At 39.6% G+C, this 22,073-nt stretch overlaps 2 protein-coding genes across 3 annotated transcripts in view; one reads left to right on the top strand and one right to left on the bottom strand.

Annotated features, from left to right (window-relative positions):
- The window catches only part of LOC105685503 (myosin heavy chain, non-muscle), a 27,466-nt gene extending 6,591 nt beyond the window's left edge, over positions 1-20,875 (top strand). Inside the window, exons 2-11 of one of the 2 annotated variants that reach the window (XR_007277637.1) lie at positions 7,417-7,573; positions 7,702-7,820; positions 11,454-11,477; positions 11,861-11,953; positions 12,044-12,206; positions 12,294-13,630; positions 13,726-16,645; positions 16,727-17,342; positions 17,433-17,497; positions 18,524-18,657. Coding sequence is in view for 1 of the 2 variants with exons in the window: in XM_012399645.3 (XP_012255068.1) it covers positions 7,417-7,573; positions 7,702-7,820; positions 11,454-11,477; positions 11,861-11,953; positions 12,044-12,206; positions 12,294-13,630; positions 13,726-16,645; positions 16,727-17,342; positions 18,524-18,653 (5,559 nt within the window). In the remaining variant the exon portion in view is untranslated. Of the gene's footprint in view, positions 1-7,416; positions 7,574-7,701; positions 7,821-11,453; positions 11,478-11,860; positions 11,954-12,043; positions 12,207-12,293; positions 13,631-13,725; positions 16,646-16,726; positions 17,343-17,432; positions 17,498-18,523 lie in introns of both variants that reach the window. The other variant, XM_012399645.3, reaches the window with a different exon arrangement.
- LOC105685504 (26S proteasome non-ATPase regulatory subunit 10-like) lies at positions 20,771-22,073 on the bottom strand. Its single transcript, XM_012399647.3, has 4 exons — positions 21,901-22,073; positions 21,720-21,818; positions 21,207-21,495; positions 20,771-21,091 (listed from the first exon to the last, which is right to left on the bottom strand). The coding sequence occupies exons 1-4, from the start codon at positions 22,006-22,008 to the stop codon at positions 20,895-20,897; spliced, it is 693 nt and encodes a 230-aa protein (XP_012255070.2). The 5' UTR covers positions 22,009-22,073; the 3' UTR covers positions 20,771-20,894.

Raw genomic sequence — 22,073 nt, 5'->3', positions numbered from 1 at the left:
AAATCTTGAGCACGACGCAGCCGTCAAATTATGGAGTACGATATTATTCGCCTTTGAAACGAAATTCGAAAACTATTCGCCAATCGATACCGATAGACCTGCGAAAAATTAGCTTGATTGTTTTTCGGTTGGTTGGTTGTTTTTTTTTTTTTTTTTTTTAATTTCGAATTTATTCATTATGTGTGTCGTGAAACGGTCTGCCTGGAAACGATGACGTCATTTGAATAACGCCGGAGAAGAGAAGACGAAGAAAAAGAAGCGAGAGACTCGGGCCGTATCTGTGTTGTATTAGCCGCGAATCACGCGTTCCTTTTCGTCGTAAACTTATAGGTATATAGGTACAGGAATACGTACACATGTGTACGCACATGTGTAACCATACAGTTGCTGACTCGATGATGTCACTCGTCACCAAGCGACGCTCGCTAGTTGTGGGGGAATAAAAAATTATACAAAAAAAAAAAAAAAAAAAAAACCACGCGTGCACGTATACATATGGGGCATTCCGTGCCAAATCACCTGCGGTGTTCGCGGTTCGCGATGACAAGAAAAAAAAAATAAATAAATAAATAAATGGTTTTCTGACATTGAATTGGTTTTTAATCTTATCGAAATTAATAACCGTGTACACCGTATATCGATCCGATATATTTATTTGGAAACATATATCCGTGAAAATTTTGGCTCGAATTAATTACTGTGTAATTTGATTATTCTACACGGATTACTCTTAGACGGTACGCGGTGCGATTTGTCGCGAAATACCTCGTACATTACGCATGGTATATTTTATCGATGCCGATTCGACGACCGATTTCGTGTCATCCGCGTAGAAATATACGTGTATCTATTTCCGGAATAATAGTATGGTGTTTGAAATTTACACATAGGTATATGCGTCATGTGCATGATAATGACATTTTGTCAAACAAAGTCCTTGTAATAATTTTCATTCATCTTCATCGTCATCTTTGTTTGTTTTACATCATGAATGCGTGTGTTTTTGAACAATCGCACATGTACGTACACCGGCTATACTGATAATTATGACGACGATAACGATGATATACCTCATTTTTTTAGTTTTATTAATTCAACGAATTATTTCTCCCAGACTTATCATTTTTTTCTCAATCGAAAATCGTAGTAGAATTAAAATAACGATACGTTGATTGAAAAAAAAAAATTGTTGATGCGATGAAAAAAAATTAAAAGTGACTCAGAAAACGTATAACATTATTGTTCGTATGTTTTATTTAATGAAATGCATATTGTGCATATTATATATACTCTATCGACCATTGTTTAATTAACATTGGCCTTATAATATGGCGTTGCCGATCGAGATTCTTGTGTATAAAAAGATTTGCTGCGAATCGAGGCAATATTATGATAAGCCTGAGGTCGACACGGAGTAGTAGGAGAAAAAATAAACTGAAAAATTGCAAAAATTTACAAATATTCGTCTCAACGGATTATAATTTATGGTGCAGTTCGGAAACAAAGGAAATGATGATGACTGTACCGGCTACCGTCACCGTCAGCTTGTGGGCGCGGTATAGTAAAAATTAAAACTCTTCACCCGTGTCTGTCCGACTATACATGTGTTCTATGTATACTCATGGTACATACATGTGTACGCGTGTATGTATTCACCCATCCTTTTCCCATGTACACCTGCTCCGAACGGCCATTATAAATATTATATTCATGGCTATTAGGGCGCCGAATAAATGCGATCAACGAACTGGGCGCGGTTTAGCGAATCTCGATCCGAACGTGACAAAGGAAAATTGTACGTTATTAAAATTAATTTGAAGATCTGTGGATAACGTGAGAAAATAAAGGGACTCGAATTCTTTTTTTCCACGTCTCGGGCGATCGAGGATCCGAAAACGAATTTTTCGATCGCTCCGAAAAATTCGCTTCTCGCCAAATAATCGGAATCGTAAAACAGGCCACGGACCGACGGCGTATAATATTTTATTCCAGCACTAATAGCCGAGGAATGTGCGATCGATATGTACCCAACGTGCTCACCGCATTTGGGCGGCCTGAAAAAAAAAAAAATCCCAAAAAAAAAAAAAAAACGAAAAAGAGGATATAGCGTAGGTACCGCGTTATCCGCGTACCTAGCCGCGTTATACGTGTAATCATATTAACATTCGAACACGAGACGCGTTTTATTTTACCTAATGTGAGCATACAGTTATCGCGGCGCTCACTCGACGGTTTGACTTGTATCGCCTATCGCCCTACGCCACAAATAAGGTTATAGTTCACCGCGTCAAAGGTCCTCCCTAAATTGTTTCCAGGGTATAATTTTCACCTGAATTATTTTCAATCGATCGAGGTGTCCTCCCTGAATCGATTTCATTCCCGACGAGAAATTTGGTGGGAAAATCGCATAAGCGTGTTACGGTAAAAATGGGTGTTGGGTGGTTTTTTTTTTTTTTTTTTTTTTTTCTTCTCCTCCTCCCTCTCGACAAGCAATTCGCTCATGATTCACGAATCTGTCTCGGTTCGCGTACCTACATGTACGTAAGGAGTAATTACACGTATGGGATAAGCGCGTACGGCGTATTTATCGTTTACTTTCGATCGCGACGTCGCGGGTTTTAAAAGCGAGGCAAGGCAAAGACGACTCCTTATAAGGGAGAGCGTCCTTAACCCGCTTTGGTTTACTCGCTATACGTTGCGACTGTAACGACGCGGCTCACGCTGCCCGATTGAAATAAACTAAGAAGAAGACGAAAAGAAACACATTGACCGAGTGCCCAACAGTCCTGCTATTCCACGTCGTGCACAACAACCTCCTCATGACTCTCCCTCACGGTCTTCTTGTGCAGCGGCGGCGGCGGCACTCGACGTATATCCACGATCACCGACACCGCGCTCCTCTGATCTCGGAGCTTCCTTATATGGTCGCCCCATATAAAATATATCGTCGGTTTCTCCGCGACGACGATACCGCTCGAAAAAATAAACTCCAACGCTCCGACGCGTCGACGGGATTTCCTTGAAAATCGAATGAAAATTAGGGAGAGAAAAATGCCGCGTATACCTATGCGGGTATTATCTGCACGCTACGTACCTTCGTTCAATTTATCGCGTTTTATTTCAGACCGTTCACCTCGCGCCTCCGTTCGAAAAATCACCCGATTCCTTATCTCCTTCGAGAAATTTTTTTGAAAATTCAGATTCGAGAAAAAGCTGATCGGGAGGGTGCAGAGTACGTCGAGGTAGCGCTCGAGGAAAACCTTCGGATCCCCAAGCGGGAACGTCTGGAATATTTGCATGCACCGTATGCCCTTGGTTTCTCCGAAGTGCGAACGACGGATTTCGAGGGTATATAACGCCGGCGGTCTGGTTTCGGCGTCCGCCTCGCCTCGACCGTTTTTCGACGTTTCGTTTCTATTTCGTTTGCTTTCATTTGCTTTCGTTGGAAGGAGGTCTCTTTCGGTGGTACCCGCGGGTCGCACCGTTGCACAGTGCCCGTATGTAACAACGCGGAGCTCGGGGATCCGTACGCGAGCGAACGAGGAATGTTGGACAGGTCGTCGACATCCGAGTTGGGGGACCGGTTTCAGGACCTTCGAACCGAAAGATCTGACAAAATATACGACGGTCGTCCTCGGAGGAGAAAAAATTTCGCCGGAAAAGGAACAACGGGGACGGTGAGGAGTAACGACGGCGAAATCGGACGAACGATTCCGAATAGCGATCCCCGAAAATCATCCAAGGATCTCCGATGACCGGGATTTTCTCCCCATTTCGCCGAAAAATATTTCCAACATCATCGCACGCGTCGTTATATTTTCGCCTATGTTGATTGCTCGGGTGGATCTAACGGATTGCGTAACGCGGATAAACGATTAGCGGTATATTTCTCGGCGGTGTAAAACACGCGGCAAAACGCTCTTCGATGACGAATACCCCGCGCGCGCGTTTGTCGTGTGGGTCGGCGGCGTAGTACACGCGTGTTTTATAACCGTGATAACGTGTATACGCCTAATAAACCGCGTCACGCGTGCCTAGGTGTTGGTCTGCTGTGCCTACCTGCACATTCGGGGGAAAGTATTCCGCGATGATTCACCTTGCGCGAGGGACACGACGAGAAACGCGTACACGTGGATGTGTAGGTATAATACCCCGTGTCACATAGTCTACTCCCATCCCCCCCATATGGGATATCCAAATTCTGGCTACTTCGTCTACAAGCGAAGTGCAGGGGATATTTCGCCTCGTTACTCGCACGGGATGTTCGTTTCTAATTATCTCGTTAGGCGATATTCGCTGAAATCTACGTTCGAACGGATTACAACTTCGACTATGCTTCGAAACGAACGTCGTGCTGCAGCGATAGGAAATCGACCTGTGCAGGTGCGATAAGGCTGCAGAATTGTTGTTCTTTTTCACTCCGTTTTATTTATTAATTTTCTTCGTTTTATTACCGACGACTGACCCGCGTTAATTATACTTATGGCACTACGTTGATTAAGAATAAAATTTTACTTTGCCATTTTAATGAGTGAAATTTTGTTTCTTTTTCTTTATAAAAAATCACCGCAACGCGTGCGTACCGATATGCGTACCTACCGCGCGTCATAACTCGATGGAAGAAGATTGCTCGCTCTCACGATCACGGTCGGTTACGCGGTATATTATTATGCGACGGTGTTGGCAGATGCGACATTAAACGACGACAATATAACGACGATGACGATGATTAGCGCAAATCACGTCGCCCTGCCCTGCGCCCTGCCCTGCTTTTTCTCGCCGATGCATATGTATTTATGGGTTGAAAGTTATTCGATCTTTATAATGTAATATCGTGACGTATGTATGCGCGGATGTACAATACGCGTGTCGAATGCGGCTTTCGGAGAATTTATCCTGCGCTATCGAAATGCACGCACATTCGAACAGCATGCGTGTATCGTACGTATATTCGCGCCGTATTGTATTATATTTTATTATATTATGTGCAGTCGGTTGTACGAGCACGTGACCGATGTCAATTAATCGTTTGTTGAACTCTGCGATCATCTCATCGTCACTTTACACACTCCGTAATGATATTCATTATGTACCTACTTGCCGATCCGTGACTTATAACGTAAACGGGAGAAATGTCCGATACCTATGTCGTAATTGGTGGCCAAACTCTACCATTTTCTTGTCATTCGTTTTACAAAATAGTCGAGGAAAAAAAATCGGATTACTTGATCCACGTGATCCGCTTTTCCAATTTTTTTTCTTTATGGAAAATAACGCGGAGTCGTTGCGTCGATGGGAATGATATAATTAAACGACGATCAGTATTCGAAATCTTGTATCAATTCTAATTTTGCGGTCATTCGACGGACTGGATTGAAAAACTACTCGGAGTGCATAATTTTCGAGTGGAAATATATACATATAGATATGTAGATCGGTGATAATATACTATCTGTATACGCGTACGTATATGAATAATATATACACCATAGGAATGTCGGATATAAATGACGTCATGTGAGTAGGTATGTATACCGCATATAATGTATACGATGAACGTAGACGGAGATAAATTCTTGTTTCTTTTGAGGGAGGAAGGCGAGTTCCTCGTTACTTTTTTTTTCTCCCTCTCCTCTTCGGCCCACGTATAAGTACACGATATACGAGTATACAATTTATATTCTGAAATGCAAAAGTGATAACGAGAATCCTAGGGAGAATTTACAAAATTGCCGCACACGATGATCTCCGTTCGCAAATTTTTCGTCCAATTAATTGGACCGAGGAAGAGAAATTTATCCTCCCCGCAAATAACTTGAAATATATTTCTTTCTAAATGTTTTTTCCTTTCGTCAAATACTTTCCAACCAAAAAAAAAAAATAATTGGACATTTTTTCTCGCCACATTATACCGCACGCACCAGCGGAAAAAAATCCGTTTTGACTGTGCGATAAAATTTTGTCGAAAAATGTGAAATGAATGAAATTTGCAGTGATTCGCGCGTCAACTGTACACGTGTATATACGTATATATTTATACCTATAATATAGATTAATTCCAGGCATCTTGGGCAAAGATCAGTGAGCTAGTAACCGATGCTCCGTCAGTTGCGGGGTTGCGGTAGAGAAGCAAAGCTAATTTCATTGTGAGGCCCGATGCCGACGGTCATTATACGTTTATACACATCTCCGATCCAATACTGTTGTGTCTGGACTATTAACTAGAATTACTGCAGTTTTATTGATTTATAGACCGTATGATTCTTTTCATCCCGACCGATTTTATTGATCCTCTTTAGACGAAGGCGCGACATACGTCGCCGGGGTACACGTCCCCGCGTTACGTTGCGATCGTATTATTATTTTGTAACTCCTCGTCGTCATAAATTGCGATGAGAGTTATTTCGCTTTGTTGATGAAACGCGACCCGGATTTCTCGATTCATTTCTCGCAACCCCGTTGTTATAAATTGAGGAAAAATCATCGTTTTTCTCAATATCATTTCTCTCGGCAATTTCTACACCGCATATTGCACGAGAATTATCGTGAGATATTAGGACGAATGGTACAATGAATTATTATACGCGGATCGATCGCAAATGAAAACGAGCGTGTCTCCTGCAGGAGGTTTTTGAGAGCGGGAGAAGCGTCGGTTGGTCGGAAAGGGGGTGTGAAGGGTGGTGCGGGGAATGATCGCTTGAATGGCAAGTTTATTAGTCCGTGGGTTAATCACGTCGCCCACGGAGTAACGGTGGGGAAGAGTAAAATCGAGTATATAGATACTCGAGCTTCGATAATGTGCAGCGGAGCGATTTAGACGTCTACATTCCTTATTATAAATATGTGCAACCAACGGTGCCCGCCCGTTGTGTACGCCCCGCGCAAATGCCTTTCAAGTAAATGCCCACTACGCGAAAATTATATTCATGAAATGCAAGCGAAACTGTATCTACATATGTATATTTATCTGATATAATGTATATCAAGTTTACGTTATAGTGTATCGAAGAAATTCGTATGATGTATAAAGTTTTTTTTTTTTTTTTCTCTTTCCTTTATGCACACTCGACGATATCAACGAGCGCAGAAATTCGAACGATTTCCAACGAGTTATTCCAACAATTAGCGGAATTTTTACACGTACAGAGAAAATTTAAAACTCCAGAAATTCCATCGTGTGAGACCTTACATATCTTCTTTTTTTCCAATCTCTTGTCTAGCACGAGTAAACAATTCTGATAAAACTATTGGTTCAAACAAAAAAAAAAAAAAAAACCTTCCCTCCTCCACAATTACTAATAAATTTTTCTGTAATCACGACATTATTTTCAATAGAAATTGAAATGAAATTGAAAGATTAAAAACGAAAGGAAGACGAAACTTAACGAATATATTTTTTTCTTTACTTTTTTCCAGACTTACTCCGGACTCTTCTGCGTGGTCGTCAATCCTTACAAGAGACTGCCGATCTACACGGAAAAAATTATGGAAAGGTATAAGGGGATAAAACGTCATGAAGTTCCGCCACATGTTTTCGCCATTACAGACACCGCGTATCGCTCAATGTTGCAAGGTAAAATAGCGAAAATAGCCCAATCACAATTTGTAGAGATTCGATCATTCGTTTCGACGATTACAGTTCCATCGGTGGGAAACTTATCATACTAAATCGTCGACGTTTTTTCTTTCTGCCTCTTTCAGATCGTGAGGACCAGTCGATTTTATGCACGGGTGAATCAGGTGCCGGAAAGACGGAAAACACGAAAAAAGTTATCCAGTATTTGGCCTACGTGGCCGCTTCGAAACCAAAATCGAACGCGGTAAGTTTTTCCTACGAAGAGAAAAGAGAAATAATAACGATAACGATAAATGAAACATCGTTGATAAATTTTTTTTTATTTTTTTTTCTTCCATATATCCTAGACAGAGATAAATGTATAAGCGTCGGATTTCTTATGCCAGCGAAATTCTAGACTCTCTGGTTTATAAAGCAGCCGCAATGTTCAGGCGATTAGACGACGGGAAAACCTTGCGTGCGCGACAATCACAACGGAGTATAGCATCCGAGAAATAAGTTTGTGATATACGGCAAGCTGTTGCTTAGTCCTCGACGTTTGTCGACGTCGTCGTCGTCGTCGTCGTCGTCGTCTTATAGTCAGATAACAAAATTCAGAGCGTATCTACTTTACACGTTATACAATTTGCAACTGGGTCGTTGTCGTCTTCGTCGTCGTCGTCGTCGTCGTCGTCGTCGGTTTTCACTTATGCCGAGTTCGTCCGGTTCATATGCGGTCGATGAAGAGAGCGAATAAACCGCAAATGAAAACCACGATACGGATAAAGGCTTAATACTAAAACGTTTGTTACGCCAATCTTCATACCTTAGATGGTCATTGGATCCAACCGTAACGTGTTGCTCCAGTGATCTCATACCGGAATATAAGCTGACGAAATGTAGATATGATAAATATACTCGGGAAGAATAGATGAAAATTTTTTCAAAACTCGTTGATACAGTCACCTTCTTATTACGGAATGTGACCATATTATTCTCTGTATTCAGAGAATTGATAAAATTTTTTGCTCTTTAAACAGCGCGATTCGATATTTGCACAAATGTCTCTCTCGCGGTGCAACACACCTTAGTTGTGTATACTTTGCGTCACGTTCCTTTCTTGCCTTTTTTTTTTTTTTTTCCGTCGTGCTAACGGCCAAAAAGTATATCGATTAAAAAAAAGACCAGTTGCCGATACGTTGTAACGAATTTTGAATCGCCGATCGATTCAGGCCTACCTCCCTTCGTCGTTGACAATATAAGTCACGATTTTTTTTTGAAAATTGTTTTACAATTCTCACTTCCCTTTTCTCATCACATGAAATTTCCTTCTTCACCCAACTCCATGTTCTCCGGAGTCGAGAGTTAAAGGCCTTGGTAATTCTATGAGGTTTACAATACCACAAAACGTTCCGGTAAAACGTGTAGCTTGTTATAAACTTACATACAGTCAAAAGCTGCGAAGAGAATAAGCGATGCGATATAACGCACATTTAGAAAAGTGCTGCACCACCTTGAATATAACTACATCTCGCGATACACCCACTTGACGCTGCTTTGCTTCGAGATTTTTTTAAGCTATTTGATTATTTATTTATCCATTTTTTTTCTAATCTCTTCACCTATCTTCGATTCATCCAATCGAAGAAGGCATAATTTCATTTGAATTAAATAGCCGTTCAACGAATTTTTCCTTCCGAATAAAAGTAATTGAATATCAAGAGAGAGAAAGAGAGAATATGGGATAGATTTGAAATATGGAATGTGTGACCGAATGACGGAGTTTCAATTATTGTGAATTGCATTTAGTTACAGAAAAGAGAATGGCAGAACTCATATGACCTTTAGGGGGACACTGGGCAGGCGTACGTTATATTCGTTCATTCTGAACCAAAAGACTATTTTGTGTCACTCGATCCGATCATCTCTTTGTTTTATTTGATCTATTTTTTTTTTTTTTTTTTGCAATCCTACAATAATTCCAAGTCCTGCTCGCGTAAATTGAAGTTGTTAACATCTGTGCAATTTTGATTCCGTATATTTTTCGCATCGCGGTAAAAATCTTTACGATTTCGCAAAGTATTTCATAAAAGTTGTTATAAATATACGAGTGTACAGGTATTTTTATTCTCCTCTCTCAATGAACGGGTGCGAAAAGTAACCCGGGTGCTTCGGCGTGTACGCATAAACGATATTTTTATCATTTCGCAACCTCGACACACATTGAACCGCCTCGCGGATTGATTAACGCGAGGATCTTAGCGCCGCGATTTCTTATAATAAGGAGTCAATAAATTCGTCGGTTTCATTGCAGCCCGCCCTGCACTTATTTACTTATTTCTTTTTATTATGATTACTCTACTCGCGAATGTACATGTATCTTTTTGATCGTGCTCGCGCTTTCGAAGAGGTCTGAGACGTTGACTCATTTGCCTTCGATGCTCCTCTACCGTGGGGCTCGTTGCCACTGCACTTCCACTTGAATGCAGTATCCGATTCGATGCAGTTTGTTGTGCGGTACCACCACCTAAATTTAAACATTTGTTCTTAAAAAAACAAACGGAAAATCTGAACCAGGGGTACTAACAAAAAATCTATTTTTATCTTTGCGGACTAAAAAATTTACTCGGTCGTAGACCTTCTAGGACTGCGAAATTCTCAAGGAAAATCAGTCGGTTTTAAATAAAACGTAGGTTGTCTTTTTCTTCTTTTTTCAGATCTGCTCACCCATTTCTCTTTATTGATATTTTAATGATCTGTTTGTTACGCTCTACGGTAGTTGTAAATGTGAGGCCAGATAAGACGTTACATCTTTAGCGTTCAGACGACCACAAGCTCCCGGTACGAGGACTTTGGCACGCCCCGGTGTAGCTCTTCCGTTTACTTTTTCTTTTACTTATTTATTATTCCATATGCAATAAGTCACGACTTGAGAGTTCATATATTGTAAAATATCACATGAAAATGAAATTAAATTCAATAACGCGTTAACGCAATTACCTATCATGCATCGATGCATAATTTTTTGTTCGGCAATCAAAGTAAATTGAAAAGTCAGCTGCAATCGGCCGATAATTGTATGTATACAGTACTCGATGGAATTCTCTATAAAAAAAATATGGGAATTTTGTAAACCCACACAATTGTGATCTGCATTTGCGGATTGATTAGTTTTAATTATTACAATGATCGTAGTGCACGTGAATGGAATTATCGTTTGTATAAAGATAATATTTAACTAGATTTCTATAACATCGCGTGACATGAAATCGAAGTAAAAATGCAACACCGTCAATCATTGCAACGCGAGTGCCTATCATCAATTATATATTACGAATGCAGTTTGTACAATTTATTAAAACAGTTGCGTTCTCGATTCCGATTTCATTGCGCAAGGTTGTTGGTACAGGTAACCATACCTACTTGTTTTCTTCGTCAAACAAATTCCACTTCAGCATTTTATTAACCGTTGAGCCAATTCCTCGGTATCAACGTTGAAAAATAATCACTACAGGCACCGCGGTTGACCTTACAAAAAAAATGATCCTGTACAAACGAAATCTGAGCCTAAAGCTTAGGAATTGTGAATAATAATATTCAGAACTCAAAATAATATTCACGATTCAAGGTATTTTTGAGACTTAAGGTTCTCTGGGTAATTTTACTGTAATCTTAATTAGCCGTAGCAACAAAACCGTTGCGAAATTCGATATGCTCGACCCTTACGTTTCTCCAACGAATATTCTTAGCAGTTCTTTCATTTATGTTCTGTAAAATATTCTTTATATATTTCAACTTGTGAAATGTCAAGTTAAACTCTAGATGCCGAGAGTGATAAATCTAATGTTGCACATTTTTTTTCTATTCTTGGTCCTGACATTTGGCGATACCTCGACAGACCCCGAGCCCAGCGTTGATCATTGTAAGTTAATACCTCTACACGATTCCATGTAATATGTGTCACTAATATCGAAATGCTTAACGCACTTACAGTCAAAAAGAAAAAAAAAAAAATATACTCGCCACACTAACAGCAAATTTTCTAACAATGATTTTACTTATTTCCCGCTGCTTGTAAATGAAGTCACCCACGGGGGCACTAGTGGAAAAATTTTCGGTAATTAAACAGATTGACGACGGTCCAGAACCGTCATCAAATCATTTTTTTGTTGTGTCATATGGTATCATTGGATTGTTTGAATGCGTAGAAATAATGCTTGCCATGTCGTAGTTTTATTCATCCTTTGTATCGTTTGATCCGTGTACTCTGTTCTTTCTATATTTTAACGGCCATTGGCTTTGCAGGGTGAACTCGAACAACAGCTTCTACAGGCGAATCCGATCTTGGAAGCATTCGGAAACGCGAAGACAGTGAAGAATGACAACTCCTCGCGTTTCGTAAGATCGATAGTTTTCCAATGATTTTATTCATCTGCGAAATCAGAAATATCACCCCCTTTTAATCCGGCTAATTTTTAATCGCTCTAGGGTAAATTCATCAGGATCAATTTCGATGCATCGGGTTACATCGCCGGTGCCAACATCGAAACTTACCTACTTGAAAAATCCAGGGCCATCCGTCAAGCCAAGGATGAAAGAACCTTCCACATTTTCTATCAACTCTTGGCTGGTGCTTCACCTGAACAGAAAAGTAATTACTCACCTTTTCGTTACCCAAAAATCCTGTAAATTTCTTAATCGATGTTGACCGATTTTATTGATTGTTTGACACCCTCAGAGGAATTCATCTTGGAGGATCCTAAGAACTATCTGTTTTTGTCGAACGGATCGCTACCCGTCCCCGGTGTAGACGATGCTGCGGAGTATCAGTCTACGGTGAAATCGATGAATATAATGGGTATGACGAACGAAGACTTTTCTTCGATATTCAGAATTGTGTCGGCAGTCATGCTGTTCGGGTCGATGCAGTTTCGACAAGAGAGAAATTCCGACCAAGCCACGCTTCCAGACAACACAGTTGCTCAAAAAGTTTCTCATTTATTGGGGCTCAGCGTTACGGAGATGACTAAAGCATTCCTAAAACCAAGAATCAAAGTGGGACGAGACTTCGTTACAAAAGCGCAAACAAAGGAGCAAGTCGAGTTTGCAGTTGAAGCCATTTCCAAGGCTTGTTACGAGAGAATGTTCAGATGGTTGGTCAACAGAATCAACAGATCCCTGGATAGAACCAAAAGACAAGGCGCTAGCTTTATCGGAATTCTTGATATGGCTGGATTTGAAATATTTGAACTTAATTCTTTTGAGCAGTTGTGCATCAATTATACCAACGAAAAGCTACAGCAGCTTTTCAATCATACTATGTTCATCCTCGAACAGGAGGAATACCAACGAGAAGGTATCGAATGGAAGTTCATTGATTTTGGTCTTGATCTTCAACCGACGATCGATCTAATTGACAAACCGATGGGTATCATGGCTCTGCTCGACGAAGAATGTTGGTTCCCCAAAGCAACGGACAAAACTTTTGTGGAAAAATTGGTTGGAGCTCACAGCGTGCATCCTAAATTCATGAAAACTGATTTCCGCGGCGTTGCTGACTTCGCGATTATTCATTACGCTGGAAAAGTAGATTACTCAGCTGCCAAGTGGCTGATGAAGAACATGGACCCATTGAACGAGAACGTTGTTAGCTTACTTCAAGCTTCCCAAGATCCATTTGTCTGCCATATTTGGAAGGATGCTGAAATTGTGGGAATGGCCCAACAAGCGCTGACCGACACACAATTTGGTGCACGTACTCGCAAAGGAATGTTCAGAACGGTATCTCAACTCTACAAAGAACAATTGGCGAAACTTATGGTGACTCTGCGTAATACGAATCCAAATTTCGTCAGATGTATTATTCCAAACCATGAAAAACGAGCCGGCAAAATTGACGCTCCTCTAGTGCTCGATCAATTGAGGTGTAATGGTGTTCTCGAAGGAATTCGTATATGCAGACAAGGTTTCCCCAACAGAATACCATTCCAGGAATTCAGGCAACGCTACGAGCTACTCACCCCGAATGTCATTCCCAAAGGTTTCATGGACGGCAAAAAGGCTTGCGAAAAAATGGTGCGTAAATTTTTACATGCAATCTGAATATGATTTACATAAGTTCGTCGCTTTTGAACATATCGGTGACAAATCATTTTTTATTACCTTTACAGATTCAAGCGCTGGAATTGGATCCCAATCTTTACCGTGTTGGGCAGTCAAAGATATTCTTCCGAGCTGGAGTTTTAGCGCAGCTTGAAGAAGAACGAGATTATAAGATAACTGATTTAATAGTCAATTTCCAGGCATTCTGCCGCGGTTTCTTAGCGCGTAGGAACTATCAGAAACGACTACAACAGTTGAACGCGATACGTATTATTCAGAGGAATTGTGCTGCATACTTAAAATTGCGTAACTGGCAGTGGTGGAGGTTGTACACCAAAGTAAAGCCCTTACTCGAGGTGACCAAGCAGGAGGAAAAGCTTACGCAAAAAGAGGATGAACTTAAACAAGTCCGGGATAAATTAGAGATGCAGCTGCATTCCGCACAGGAGTATGAACGCAAGTATCAACAAGCAATCGAGGAAAAGACCGTTCTTGCAGAGCAATTACAAGCTGAGGTAGAACTTTGCGCCGAAGCGGAGGAAATGCGAGCAAGACTTGCCGCGAGGAAACAAGAATTGGAAGAAATTCTACACGATTTAGAAGCCCGAATTGAGGAAGAAGAGGAAAGAAGTACAGCGTTGACGCAAGAGAAAAAGAAATTGCAGTTGAATATAAGTGACTTAGAAGCACAATTAGAGGAAGAGGAAGCTGCGCGGCAAAAGTTACAATTAGAGAAAGTGCAGTGCGATGGCAAGATCAAGAAACTCGAAGAGGACTTAGCCTTGTCCGAGGATACCAATCAGAAATTGCTCAAGGAAAAGAAAATTCTTGAGGAACGATCCAACGATTTGTCCCAAACTCTAGCAGAGGAAGAAGAGAAGGCTAAACATCTCGCTAAATTGAAAGCCAAACATGAAGCAACCATCGCAGATCTCGAGGAGAGACTGTTGAAAGATCATCAACAAAGACAGGAAGTAGATAGGTCTAAACGTAAAGTAGAAACAGAAGTCTCGGACTTGAAGGAACAGCTAACCGAACGTAGAACGCAATTCGAAGAGCTGCAGTTACAGTTGGGTAAACGTGAAGAAGAATTGACACAAGCCATGATGAGAATCGACGAAGAGGGAGCTGCTAAAGCTCAGGCTCAGAAAGCTTTGAGGGAGCTGGAATCGCAGCTTGCCGAACTTCACGAAGACTTGGAAGCTGAGAAAGTGGCCAGAAGTAAAGCAGAAAAATTAAAACGTGACTTGAACGAAGAGTTGGAAGCTTTGAAAAATGAGTTGCTCGACTCTTTGGATGTGACAGCGGCACAACAAGAACTTAGAAGCAAAAGGGAGCAGGAATTGGCAACTTTGAAGAAAAATCTTGAAGATGAGACTTCCGTTCACGAAGGCACTTTGGCTGATATGCGTCACAAACATTCTGGGGAATTGACAGCTATCAACGAACAAATGGATGTTCTGAAGAAAGCTAAAGCTGCGTTGGAAAAGGCTAAGAGCACATTGGAAGCTGAAAATGCAGATCTCACTACGGAATTGAGATCAGTAGGTGCAAGTAGACAAGAATCTGACCGTAGGCGCAAACAAGCAGAACAACAGTTGGCTGAATTAAACGCTAAGGTTGCCGAAGTTGAGAGGGCTAAGCAAGAGTTGGCTGAGAGAGTTGTGAAATTGCAACAAGAAGCAGAGACTGTCTCCCAGCAGTTGGAAGCTGCAGAATTGAAGGCGTCTGCCGCCTTGAAAGCATCCGCTACATGTGAATCACAGTTCTCTGAAATTCAACAGCAGTTGGAAGAAGAGACGAGACAAAAGTTGGCTTTGAGTTCGAAATTGAGAGCTGTCGAAGGAGAGAAAGAGAGCCTCCAAGAACAGTTGGACGAAGAAGAGGAAGCTAAAAGGGCTTTGGACAAACAGGTACAAAGTTTGACTATTTTATTAGCGGAAGCAAAGAAACGTGGCGATGAAGAGGCAGAAGCAGCTGTAGCTCTAGAAGAGGCGAGAAAACGCTGCCTGAAAGATATCGAAGCTCTGCAAAGACAAGTTGAGGAATTGCAAGCAGCCAATGACAAGTTAGACAAATCCAAGAAGAAGATTCAGGCAGAATTAGAAGACAGTAACATCGAGCTGGAAGTTCAAAGAGCAAAAGTAATTGAACTAGAGAAAAAACAGAAGAACTTCGATAAGGTTCTTGCTGATGAAAAAGCAATCTCTGAACAGTATGCTGAACAGCGAGATGCTGCAGAACGTGAAGCGCGTGAGAAGGAGACCAGGGTATTTTCTTTGACTCGTGAATTAGATGAATTGAATGATAAGGTTGAAGAGCTTGAGAGAGGCCGCAGAGGACTTCAGTCCGAGTTGGATGAGCTTGTAAACAATCAGGGAACTGCGGACAAAAACGTTCATGAGCTTGAAAAGGCTAAACGCGCCCTTGAATCTCAGTTAGCCGAGCAAAGATCTCAAGTAGAGGAGCTTGAGGATGAGTTGCAGTTCACGGAAGACGCGAAACTGCGTCTTGAAGTCAACATGCAGGCTTTAAGAACGCAATTCGAACGCGATCTTCAAGCAAAAGAGGAACAGGCTGAAGAAAAGCGACGAGGTCTGGTCAAACAGTTGCGTGACCTCGAGGCTGAGCTTGAAGATGAACGAAAACAACGTGCTGCTGCAATTGTACAGCGCAAAAAGATGGAAGCTGATTACAAGGACATTGAACAACAGCTTGAGATGCATAACAAAGTTAAGGAAGATGCTCTCAAACAGCTCAAGAAACTACAGGTTCAAATCAAAGACTGTACAAGAGAAACAGAGGAGGCTAGGGCTGCGCGGGATGATTTGGCTGCCAGTGCTAAGGAAACTGAAAGAAAAGTCAAAAGTCTGGAAGCCGAACTAATGCAACTCACTGAAGATTTAGCTAGCAGTGAACGGAATAGGCGAACTGCTGAAAGCGAGAGGGACGAACTTCAAGAAGAAATCAACAACAATGCCAGTAAAGGTATGTATAGTAATTATAGCAAAATCACAAATAATTTTATTGAAAGCCTTACGACTGGATAACATTTTGTGATTTTTGAAGGAACATTGTTGCTGGATGAGAAACGTCGATTGGAAGCGAGAATTGCAACTTTAGAAGAAGAACTAGAAGAAGAACAATCCAACAGTGAGATCCTAATGGACCGAGCCAGAAAAGGACAAATTAATATCGAACAGCTCACTACAGATTTGGCAACAGAACGATCGACAACACAGAAGCTTGAAAGCCACAGGATGTTGCTGGAGAGACAAAACAAAGAATTGAAAGCAAAATTGGCCGAGTTGGAAACGTCTCAACGTACGAAAACCAAAGCGACGATTCAAGCCTTGGAATCTAAAATCAATAATCTTGACGAACAACTTGAGGCTGAGGGTAAGGAACGATTCGCGCAGCAAAAGATCAACAGAAAGTTGGATAAGAAATACAAGGAAGTTCTTATTCAACTCGAAGATGAACGACGAAATGCTGATCAATACAAAGAACAGGTTGAGAAAGTAAATGCTAGAATGAAAGCACTGAAAAGACAACTTGATGAAGCAGAAGAAGAAGTTACCAGAGAAAAGACGCAAAAGCGAAAGGCACAGAGAGAAATGGAGGACATGATGGAGTCTCACGAATCACTTACTCGTGAGGTTGCTAACTTAAGGAATAAATGGAGGTAATTTCAATTGTTTAATTTCTTTTATTTCACATAAGAGTGGTGTTCGATATAATATCTAATCACTCATACATATCGTGTATATTTTAGTTCCTACTGATCTTCGAAAAGGCAAAAATGCAGTCGTTGCTTCGATAATACAGTTGAAACCCAAGGTGCATTTCCTCGCATTATAAACTAAGTTATTAATTTGTGATATACTCGTAGGAATCAATGAAGCTGGTGATTTATTGATAATCACCGCAAGGAATTATCTCTTGTAAAAGAATACCCCCATTATCCCCGAAAAATATTAGAGTAAGTTATTAGAGGTTTCTCTGCAAATAAATTCGACATTGGAGTCTGCCTGCATAATACCTATCAATATGAGAACATGATGAAGTTTCCCAATACTATGCCATCGAGGATTTCTCAGTTTTTACTGCACATTTTAAAATGTAATGAATCCCACCCCTTGAACACAATTTATTCGTCATTCTTGCAATCTACTTGAATAGTTTTGATTGATCAGTCTCCTTCAGATTTTTAGAATCCGACCCAATTTAGCCTCGTGCTTTTTTACATGCTATATTTGCGTATCTATACCCCTATTATTGCTGTTACTACCTACCTTTCACCAACTAGTGAGTAGTAATGTACGAAATTGTATCGAATCAAATATATCAAATGTTATCGCTCATTTTATTTCTCTTTCCTCAGTTGAAGGAAATTGTTATTGTCAAGAATGTAGCTTAAAGAAAAGACTTTTGATAAGAATTCTATCACTCGTTCAGAACAGACATTAACAGTTTTCTGCTTCATGTTGCTGAGCTGAATCAGGTAGTTGACGAAAAGTCAATAAACGATGTGAAAAAATGCACCCCATGTACAAAATTGCATACATCATTCGAAGTACCGCGCACTCGCAAAAAAAGAAAACGAATTGAATTGCATTGCATGGGAATCACGTGATATGTGCAACAAAAAGCAAGCTATTATTAGAACACTGTTTGTATACTGCAAGAAGCGTTGAGTGCATATCAGTAATTTAAAATCCAAATGGAACTAGTTATGATACATTAATCACACCCAAGTTTTGAAATATCGATTGAATTGAATTGTTCATAGCGCTATCTTGAGACATTATCAAAGAATTGTACGTGAATTGAATTGTCTGACAATTTTCTTTTTTTCTTCCAAAGGCGAACACCAGGCATGAGCCTTAGCTCTACTACTCGTCTTACGAAACGAGGTTCTTCCCAGACTGGTGGCTCGGGAGATGATTCTACCACGCAGGATGAAAGCATGGATGGAGAGGAAACTGCGAATTAAGTCGTCGATTTTTTGTGTAATAATGACGTATAGTATGACGCATAATAGACCATCTGGAGAGCAAAGATTTGGTCTTAAAAACGAAAGCGAAAAAAAAATATGTAAAGTAAGCGGACCATTTAATGATCCATCAAGTAGCCATTTTCAATGATATAGAATTAAGAGTAACGAAATGGATTTTTCCATTTCTTAATTATTCTAATTGTAATTTTCTAATTGCGAGGAAAGTCAGAGATGCGAAAGTGAAAGATAAAGGTGGGGGAAAAACAAAAATGAGTCGAAACAAGGGTTTCGCTCCAGTCTGAGTTGCCATCGGAAAAACAACAAATGAAATTAAAAAATTTACAAATATGTACATAATCTTTAGTAATGATCATGGATAACATTATGAAACAGCCTAGAAAATTGATTAATTGAAAGAGAAGAAACGTTCGAGACCTCTCAATTGATTAATAAAAAGTAATCGATAAAGAAAGGTAATGAGGTAAAGACATTTAAATTAAGCTAGATCGAAATAATTAATGAAATACATACTGCAAACCGCTGCATAATCGAAGAGTAACACACTTAGCTAGAATAAGACATTGAAAACCATACAATATTTCGAATATATTATTATAAGAATTATTAAATGATTTTAATAATTGACTAATAATATACACGCAACGCATCGTTTACGGGCTAGTTTCATTTTAAAAGGTTTTAGGTCTTATGTTTTCCAGTATTTTCTCTGTTTAATATATTATAATTGTTTCTTTCTTTCTCAAAGACTTTTCATTTAGAATATGATCCCATGTATGCATTTACATATACATATAAATATATATTTTTTTTGGCATGATTATATAATATATTTCATAGAACGATAGGCTAAGTTCTTTATATATTATTCAGAAAAAAAAGCAAATAAAATTCCTAAAAATTGTTATTTTTTTTTTTTATAAATGTTTACTATACTTGAAAAAAATTTGGTTTATCGGATTCGGGATCGTTTGGGCCTAGCCTTTTGAAATGAAATTTCACCAGGTCTGGCATACGCCGTTGTTGAAAAGCAACCGCGCTAACGATACGTTGAAAATACTTTTGACGAACAGCGTACTTAATAAGTAAAGATTTATAATTAATATTGCAGAAATTGTAGGCATTACCCCATGGAATAATGAAGACATTTTGTAAACAATACCCCTAGTATCTTCGGATAGATTTTAACTTGCATTTTTATATGAGCATTTTACTACAGTCATTCAGGAGCATTTGTACCAGGTGAAAAAAGAATGAAAAATAAACAATATATAGGTATTATGAACGCTCATCACCTGGTAATGAGGGCTGATATATTTTTTAATGAAAAGGGTAAGAGTGAGGAAAAAATGAATAATCACTTATCGATAGAGACATTTGAATACCAATAAAGATAAAAGGCAAAAAAAAATAAAATAAAATAAGATAATAAGTAAAAAAAGTTGAAGGACAGAAATGGTTTTCTAGCGACGAAGGTAGTTGGAGAATGATTTGAAAAACTCTTAAGTTTGTTAGATTCCATGCAAAAGTAAGTCATAGAGTTATTGGATGTAGAGCCAGAGATAAGTTCATCTGGTAGCGAAGACAGTCATTGCAGTTGCATGATAGAATTAACTGAAAAAAGCTGACTGGTTAATTAACGAAGGTTCTAGATCCACTATCTCTGAAGTTTAAATAGTCAATTCCGTGAGAGTATGGCAGAGAAAAGAGCAGGGGACGAAAAGATGTCGAACTCACTGAAATTTCACTCTCGGCTTTTATTTCTCTATATATTGTAGCGAAAAGTTGAGACGTATTACCTATATTTAGTGAATTATCTCGGAGTTGATGCTCTTTTCTGATATTCTTAGAGGACTAAAGTGTTTTGTAAATAAGTTACGCAGAATAACAAGGAATTTCAATGGCGATATTCATTTCTGTTGAAAGTGTTAAGTCAAAGTGAAGAATGATTTCAATTTTTCGGTATGATTTTTTTTGTCCCTATAGGGAGAGAACAATGATGGATAGAGGATCAAAAAAAAAATGTTTTGATAACTTTTATACATGGAAAACAAATGGTTGGTTGCATCTTAAATTTAATAAATGAAATGCTGATGAAAATTTATAACAAAAACGATGCTTTTATTTGTCGGAAGATACAATCAACGTAGCAATGGTATACATATATGAGGAATAAAATATAAATTATCGTTCTTTGCGGATCTGAGAATTTTGTAATTGTCAAACGCTTACATTTTTATCGTGAATTTCTTTCAGCTGTTTGGCCAATATCATATTGCCCAATTCCAGTGGTGTTTTACCTTCTTTATTCGTTAGTGCTATGGAGGCACCATTCGCAACTAACAATTTAGCTTCCTCCTGACGATCTTCTTCGCATGCCAGGTGTAAGGCAGTGTTTCCGTACACGTCTCTGTGATCTAATTTGAAGGGCAGGGGGAGGGGGGAGAATAAGATGTCATCAGTTTCCAATTGTTCACATTTTGAATAAATATGTTGCAGGGAATCGTGAAACTAAATTCTTAATTAACAAACCGATTTTCAACTGCTTTCCATATTCCAGAAGGAGTTTGACAATGGCTAAGTTCCCCTTTGAGGCACTTCTGTGAAGAGGTGTGGAGCCTCGCTTATCAGTGATGTTGATATCTGCATTTTTTTCGAGTAGTTCTGCACATATTGTTTTCCAATTTTTGGAAGCAGCATATTGGAGGGATGAATGACCATCGTTCGTTTTTGCGTTTACATCAGCTCCTTGGTTTAGAAGTAGATTCACGACCTTTTCACGACCACCAGAGGCAGCGAGAATTAACGGAGTCATGTCCATCTGGTAAAATATCATTTTTACAGACTGGATGATAACTGATTGTGAAGCAAAGGTCATTTAACTAGATTTGGGAGAAATTAATTTTGCGCGCGTCCTGTAGACCATCGCGTGAGCGATGACGTCAAAGGAACATTGCGATGTTGATCGTGATTCGAGATGCGATTAACTTCGTTGTTGACAAATGTGATTTGAAGAGAATAACAAGTCATTTTTACAAAACATACGTCATCTTTTGGATCGGTAGGAAGTCCCAGAGAAAGTAGATATGAGACCAATTCATCGTGACCCCCTAATGCCGCCCAGTGAATTAGCATCCTGTTATTCTGAGACAGAAGATTTTGTAGGTTAAAGCGGCATGACGAGTTCGAAAAATTTGAATTAGAACGAATGGACTGTAATGCTTACGCTATCCATGTCAGTTTTCAACTTGGGATTTTCATTTATTAATATCTTTACCGCTGCGGTCTTGCCACGATAAGCTAAATCGTACACAGTCGGCTCTGGCGGTGCCATTTTTGACGTTGAATTTTTTGATGAGTTTCTTAGGTGCTATGACAGCTATGCTCTAACAATAAGTA

The sequence above is a fragment of the Athalia rosae genome, chromosome 3 (assembly GCF_917208135.1).
Source record: "Athalia rosae chromosome 3, iyAthRosa1.1, whole genome shotgun sequence".
In the NCBI taxonomy this organism is placed as follows: Eukaryota; Metazoa; Arthropoda; class Insecta; order Hymenoptera; family Athaliidae; genus Athalia; species Athalia rosae.
Note: the sequence above shows the minus strand (reverse complement) of the source record. Positions and strands in the feature narration are given on the sequence as shown.